The sequence below is a fragment of the Oncorhynchus nerka genome, unplaced genomic scaffold (assembly GCF_034236695.1).
Source record: "Oncorhynchus nerka isolate Pitt River unplaced genomic scaffold, Oner_Uvic_2.0 unplaced_scaffold_829, whole genome shotgun sequence".
NCBI classification, from domain to species: domain Eukaryota; kingdom Metazoa; phylum Chordata; class Actinopteri; order Salmoniformes; family Salmonidae; genus Oncorhynchus; species Oncorhynchus nerka.
The window spans coordinates 156,089-163,588 of NW_027040438.1; the positions used below are offsets into that span (position 1 = coordinate 156,089).

The 7,500-nt window shown below is 44.1% G+C and overlaps 1 protein-coding gene across 1 annotated transcript in view; it reads right to left on the minus strand.

The window, feature by feature from the left end:
• The window catches only part of LOC135571051 (voltage-dependent T-type calcium channel subunit alpha-1I-like), a gene marked incomplete at both ends in the record, with an annotated part of 49,781 nt that overhangs the window by 3,386 nt on the left and 38,895 nt on the right, over positions 1 to 7,500 (minus strand). The window contains 3 exons of the mRNA XM_065016859.1: positions 613 to 774; positions 5,718 to 5,863; positions 6,963 to 7,086. Coding sequence (XP_064872931.1) covers positions 613 to 774; positions 5,718 to 5,863; positions 6,963 to 7,086 — 432 coding nt within the window. The remainder of the gene's footprint in view (positions 1 to 612; positions 775 to 5,717; positions 5,864 to 6,962; positions 7,087 to 7,500) is intronic.

Consider the following 7,500-nt stretch of genomic DNA (forward strand, 5'->3'; position numbering starts at 1 on the left):
TGGGCAAAAAAGTATTTTAGTCAGACACCATTGTGCAAGTTCTCCCACTTAAAAAGATGAGAGAGGCCTGTAATCTTCATCATAGGTACACTTCAACTACGACAGACAAAATGAAAAAAGAAATCCAGAAAATCACATTGTAGGATTTTTAATGAACTTATTTGCAAATTATGGTGGAAAATAAATATTTTTGAACGGTAGTGTAAATCAATATATAATTTTTCCGTACGGGTTAGCATCGAGCAGTAAGTTATAGCTAGCTTAGCAATCGAACGGAAAGTTATAGCTAGCTTAGAATCAGGCAGAAAGTTATAGCTAGCTTAGCATCAAGCAGCAAGTTATAGCTAGCTTAGAATCAGGCAGAAAGTTATTGCTAGCTTAGCATTGAGCAGCAAGGTACAGCTAGCTTAGCATTGAGCAGCAAGGTACAGCTAGCTTAGCATCGAGCAGCAAGTTATAGCTAGCTTAGAATCAGGCAGAAAGTTATAGCTAGCTTAGCATTGAGCAGCAAGGTACAGCTAGCTTAGCATCGAGCAGCAAGTTATAGCATTATAACATTAACTCTTGGAAAAGGTTTGGTGCATGATACATTAAAAATGTTCATGGAAACACGGACACAAACCTGATGATGACGATGACGCTGTCAAAGCCGTTGTACGGGTTCTTGATATAGCCGAAGAGTCCGAAGGCCAGCAGCTTCAGCAGCATCTCCAGACTGAAGAGACTGGTGAACACTAGATTACTGATCTCTAGGATGTCAGTCAGCTCCTGGGGCTAGGGGTGAGGGAGGGAGAGAGAAGAGAAGAGACTGGTGAAAACTAGATTACTGATCTCTGGGATGTCAGTCAGCTCCTGGGGCTAGGGGTGAGGGAGGGAGAGAGAAGAGACTGGTGAACACTAGATTACTGATCTCTAGGGTGTCAGAGAGAGAGAGAGAGGGAGAAGGAAGGAAGTAGTGTGGCCAGTAGGGGACAGTATACTGTGTCTGGGTTATAGTAGTACTGTAGTGTGGCCAGTAGGGGACAGTAGGGGACAGTATACTGTGTCTGGGTTATAGTAGTACTGTAGTGTGGACAGTAGGGGACAGTATGCTGTGTCTGGGTTATAGTAGTACTGTAGTGTGGCCAGTAGGGGACAGTATACTGTGTCTGGGTTATAGTAGTACTGTAGTGTGGCCAGTAGGGGACAGTAGGGGACAGTATACTGTGTCTGGGTTATAGTAGTACTGTAGTGTGGACAGTAGGGGACAGTATGCTGTGTCTGGGGTATAGTAGTACTGTAGTGTGGCCAGTAGGGGACAGTATGCTGTGTCTGGGTTATAGTAGTACTGTAGTGTGGCCAGTAGGGGACAGTATACTGTGTCTGGGTTATAGTAGTACTGTAGTGTGGCCAGTAGGGGACAGTAGGGGACAGTATGCTGTGTCTGGGTTATAGTAGTACTGTAGTGTGGACAGTAGGGGACAGTAGGGGACAGTATGCTGTGTCTGGGTTATAGTAGTACTGTAGTGTGGACAGTAGGGGTCAGTATGCTGTGTCTGGGTTATAGTAGTACTGTAGTGTGGCCAGTAGGGGACAGTATGCTGTGTCTGGGTTATAGTAGTACTGTAGTGTGGCCAGTAGGGGACAGTATGCTGTGTCTGGGTTATAGTAGTACTGTAGTGTGGCCAGTAGGGGACAGTAGGGGACAGTATGCTGTGTCTGGGTTATAGTAGTACTGTAGTGTGGCCAGTAGGGGACAGTAGGGGACAGTATGCTGTGTCTGGGTTATAGTAGTACTGTAGTGTGGACAGTAGGGGACAGTATGCTGTGTCTGGGTTATAGTAGTACTGTAGTGTGGCCAGTAGGGGCCAGTAGGGGACAGTATGATGTGTCTGGGTTATAGTAGTACTGTAGTGTGGACAGTAGGGGACAGTATGCTGTGTCTGGGTTATAGTAGTACTGCAGTGTGGCCAGTAGGGGACAGTATGCTGTGTCTGGGTTATAGTAGTACTGTAGTGTGGACAGTAGGGGACATTATGCTGTGTCTGGGTTATAGTAGTACTGTAGTGTGGCCAGTAGGGGACAGTAGGGGACAGTATGCTGTGTCTGGGTTATAGTAGTACTGTAGTGTGGCCAGTAGGGGCCAGTAGGGGACAGTATGCTGTGTCTGGGTTATAGTAGTACTGTAGTATGGACAGTAGGGGACAGTATGCTGTGTCTGGGTTATAGTAGTACTGTAGTGTGGCCAGTAGGGGACAGTAGGGGACAGTATGCTGTGTCTGGGTTATAGTAGTACTGTAGTGTGGCCAGTAGGGGCCAGTAGGGAGCAGTATACTGTGTCTGGGTTATAGTAGTACTGTAGTGTGGCCAGTAGGGGACAGTATGCTGTGTCTGGGTTATAGTAGTACTGTAGTGTGGCCAGTAGGGGACAGTATGCTGTGTCTGGGTTATAGTAGTACTGTAGTGTGGCCAGTAGGGGACAGTAGGGGACAGTATGCTGTGTCTGGGTTATAGTAGTACTGAGGTGTGGACAGTAGGGGACAGTAGGGGACAGTATGCTGTGTCTGGGTTCTAGTAGTACTGTAGTGTGGCCAGTAGGGGACAGTATGCTGTGTCTGGGTTATAGTAGTACTGTAGTGTGGACAGTAGGGGACAGTATACTGTGTCTGGGTTATAGTAGTACTGAGGTGTCGCCAGTAGGGGACAGTATGCTGTGTCTGGGTTATAGTAGTACTGTAGTGTGGACAGTAGGGGACAGTAGGGGACAGTATGCTGTGTCTGGGTTATAGTAGTACTGTAGTGTGGACAGTAGGGGACAGTAGGGGACAGTATGCTGTGTCTGGGTTATAGTAGTACTGTAGTGTGGCCAGTAGGGGCCAGTAGGGGACAGTATGCTGTGTCTGGGTTATAGTAGTACTGAGGTGTGGCCAGTAGGGGACAGTATACTGTGTCTGGGTTATAGTAGTACTGTAGTGTGGACAGTAGGGGACAGTAGGGGACAGTATGCTGTGTCTGGGTTATAGTAGTACTGTAGTGTGGACAGTAGGGGTCAGTATGCTGTGTCTGGGTTATAGTAGTACTGTAGTGTGGCCAGTAGGGGCCAGTATACTGTGTCTAGGTTATAGTAGTACTGTAGTGTGGACATTAGGGGACAGTATGCTGTGTCTGGGTTATAGTAGTACTGTAGTGTGGCCAGTAGGGGCCAGTAGGGGACAGTATGCTGTGTCTGGGTTATAGTAGTACTGTAGTGTGGCCAGTAGGGGACAGTAGGGAACAGTAGGGGACAGTATGCTGTGTCTGGGTTATAGTAGTACTGTAGTGTGGCCAGTAGGGGACAGTATGCTGTGCCTGTGTTATAGTAGTACTGTAGTGTGGCCAGTAGGGGACAGTAGGGGACAGTATACTGTGTCTGGGTTATAGTAGTACTGTAGTGTGGCCAGTAGGGGCCAGTAGGGGACAGTATACTGTGTCTGGGTTATAGTAGTACTGTAGTGTGGACAGTAGGGGACAGTATACTGTGTCTGGGTTATAGTAGTACTGTAGTGTGGCCAGTAGGGGACAGTATGCTGTGTCTGGGTTATAGTAGTACTGTAGTGTGGCCAGTAGGGGCCAGTAGGGGACAGTATGCTGTGTCTGGGTTATAGTAGTACTGTAGTGTGGCCAGTAGGGGACAGTATGCTGTGTCTGGGTTATAGTAGTACTGTAGTGTGGCCAGTAGGGGACAGTATACTGTGTCTGGGTTATAGTAGTACTGTAGTGTGGCCAGTAGGGGACAGTATACTGTGTCTGGGTTATAGTAGTACTGTAGTGTGGCCAGTAGGGGACAGTATATAGTGTTTTGTGTAGTGTGATGAGGATTTGGGTTCTAGACTAGTTGAAATTCTACAGTCTGTAGGGTCAGTTGGTGACGAGGATTTGGGTTCTAGACTAGTTGTAATTCTATAGGGTCAGGTGGTGATGAGGATTTGGGTTCTAGGCTAGTTGTAATTCTACATTCAGTAGGGTCAGTAGGTGATGATGATTTCTGTTCTAGTCTAGTTGTAATTCTATCGTCAGTAGGGTCAGTAGGTGATGAGGATTTGGGTTCTAGACTATTCGTAATTCTATAGGGTCGTTGTGATGAGGATTTGGGTTCTAGACTAGTTGTAATTCTACAGGGTCAGTAGGTGATGACGATTTGGGTTCTAGACTGGTTGTAATTCTATCTTCAGTAGGGTCAGTAGGTGATGATGATTTCGGTTCTAGTCTAGTTGTAATTCTATCGTCAGTAGGATCAGTAGGTGATGACGATTTGGGTTCTAGACTATTTGTAATTCTATAGGGTCAGTTGGTGATGAGAATTTGGGTTCTAGACTATTCGTAATTCTATAGGGTCATTGTGATGAGGATTTGGGTTCTAGACTAGTTGTAATTCTACAGGGTCGGTTGGTGATGAGGATTTGGGTTCTAGGCTAGTTGTAATTCTACAGTCAGTAGCGTCAGTAGGTGATGAGGATTTGGGTTCTAGACTAGCTGAAATTCTACAGTCAGTAGCGTCAGTAGGTGATGAGGATTTTGGTTCTAGACTAGTTGAAATTCTACAGTCAGTAGGGTCAGTTGGTGATGAGGATCTGGGTTTTAGACTAGTTGTAATTCTATAGGGTCAGTTGTTGATGAGGATTTTGTTTCTAGACTAGTTGTAATTCTACAGTCAGTAGGGTCAGTTGGTGACGAGGATTTGGGTTCTAGACTAGTTGTAATTCTATAGGGTCAGGTGGTGATGAGGATTTGGGTTCTAGGCTAGTTGTAATTCTACATTCAGTAGGGTCAGTAGGTGATGATGATTTCTGTTCTAGTCTAGTTGTAATTCTATCGTCAGTAGGGTCAGTAGGTGATGAGGATTTGGGTTCTAGACTATTCGTAATTCTATAGGGTCATTGTGATGAGGATTTGGGTTCTAGACTAGTTGTAATTCTACAGGGTCAGTAGGTGATGACGATTTGGGTTCTAGACTGGTTGTAATTCTATCTTCAGTAGGGTCAGTAGGTGATGATGATTTCTGTTCTAGTCTAGTTGTAATTCTATCGTCAGTAGGGTCAGTTGTTGATGAGGATTTTGGTTCTAGACTAGTTGAAATTCTACAGTCAGTAGGGTCAGTTGGTGATGAGGATCTGGGTTTTAGACTAGTTGAAATTCTACAGTCAGTAGGGTCAGTTGGTGATGAGGATTTGGGTTCTAGACTAGTTGAAATTCTACAGTCAGTAGGGTCAGTTGGTGATGAGGATCTGGGTTTTAGACTAGTTGTAATTCTATAGGGTCAGTTGTTGATGAGAATTTTGGTTCTAGACTAGTTGAAATTCTACAGTCAGTAGGATCAGTTGGTGATGAGGATTTTGGTTGTAGACTAGCTGAAATTCTACAGTCAGTAGGGTCAGTTGGTGATGAGGATTTGTGTTCTAGACTATTTGTAATTCTATAGGGTCAGTTGGTGATGAGGATTTGGGTTCTTGACTAGTTGTAATTCTACAGTCAGTAGGGTCAGTTGGTGATGAGTATTCCGGTTCTAGACTAGTTGTAATTCTATCGTCAGTAGCGTCTGTAGGTGATGAGGATTCCGGTTCTATACTAGTTGTAATTCTATCGTCAGTAGGGTCAGTAGGTGATGAGGATTTGGGTTCTAGACTAGTTGTAATTCTATCGTCAGTAGGGTCAGTAGGCGATGAGGATTTCGGTTCTAGGCTAGTTGTAATTCAATCGTCAGTAGGGTCAGTAGGTGATGAGGATTCCGGTTCTAGACTAGTTGTAATTCTATCGTCAGTAGGGTCAGTAGGTGATGAGGATTCCGGTTCTAGACTAGTTGTAATTCTATCGTCAGTAGGGTCAGTAGGTGATGAGGATTCCGGTTCTAGACTAGTTGTAATTCTATCGTCAGTAGGGTAAGTAGGTGATGAGGATTTGGGTTCTAGACTAGTTGTAATTCTATCGTCAGTAGGGTCAGTTGGTGATGAGTATTACGGTTCTAGACTAGTTGTAATTCTATCGTCAGTAGGGTCAGTAGGTGATGAGGATTCCGGTTCTAGACTAGTTGTAATTCTATCGTCAGTAGGGTCAGTAGGTGATGAGGATTCCGGTTCTAGACTAGTTGTAATTCTATCGTCAGTAGGGTCAGTAGGTGATGAGGATTCCGGTTCTAGACTAGTTGTAATTCTATCGTCAGTAGGGTAAGTAGGTGATGAGGATTTGGGTTCTAGACTAGTTGTAATTCTATCGTCAGTAGGGTCAGTTGGTGATGAGTATTACGGTTCTAGACTAGTTGTAATTCTATCGTCAGTAGGGTCAGCTGAGGTCAGAACATATGGAAACATCATTATTCACTTTTTCTTAATTTCTTAGGGGGGTAAGTCTGCTAAAACAGAATACACACACACACACACACACACACAATCTATCCCCTCCTCTCACACTGAGATTTACAATTTAATTAACACCTCAAGCCCTGTAACCCCACACACATGCTCAAATATTGAGAACACACACACCCACACACACAGGCACACACACACACACAGGCAAACACACACAGGCACACACACACAGGCACACACACACACACACACACAATCTATCCCCTCCTCTCACACTGAGATTTACAATTTAATTAACACCTCAAGCCCTGTAACCCCACACACATGCTCACATATTGAGAACACACACACCCACACACACAGGCACACACACACACAGGCAAACACACACAGGCACACACACACACAGGCACACACACACACAGGCACACACACACACACACACACACACACACACACACACACACACACTGAGAACACACTCTGCGGGTACAGCTGATTTGGAGCTTGATAATCTGTCCATAAACATCACATGATTACCCAAGTTATGATTAAACACACACACACACACGCCCCCCCCCTCCCTCCCCTGCCCTCCCCTCCAATCCACTCCCCTCCCCTCCTCACCCCATCGCCTACCCCCCCTCCCCCCTCCCTCTCCTCTGCTCCCCTGTACCTGTTGGTGGAACTCTATCCCCATACTGAGAGTGTTGATGAGGATGGAGATCATGATCCCTCTGTTGAAGTATCTACTGCTCACCACCTAGACGGAGTAGGGTGCAGGGGTTAGGGTGTAGGGTGAAGGGGTTAGGGTGTAGGGTGAAGGGGTTAGGGTGTAGGGTGCAGGGTTATTTGAAGATCTTAGTAATAATAATAATAGTAATAATAAAAATTATAATATAATAATAATAACAGTAATAAGAATAATCATAATAATCATAATAATAATAGTAATAATCAGGGTTGGCAAGTAGCCTAGTGGTTAGATCGTTGGACTAATAAATGAAAGGTTTATAATATAATAATAATATAATAATAATAATAATAATAATAATAGTATACTAATAATAATAATCTTAATTATAATATAATAATAATATTCATAATTATAATATAATAATAATAATATAATATAATAATAATATAATAATAATAATATAATATAATAATAATATAA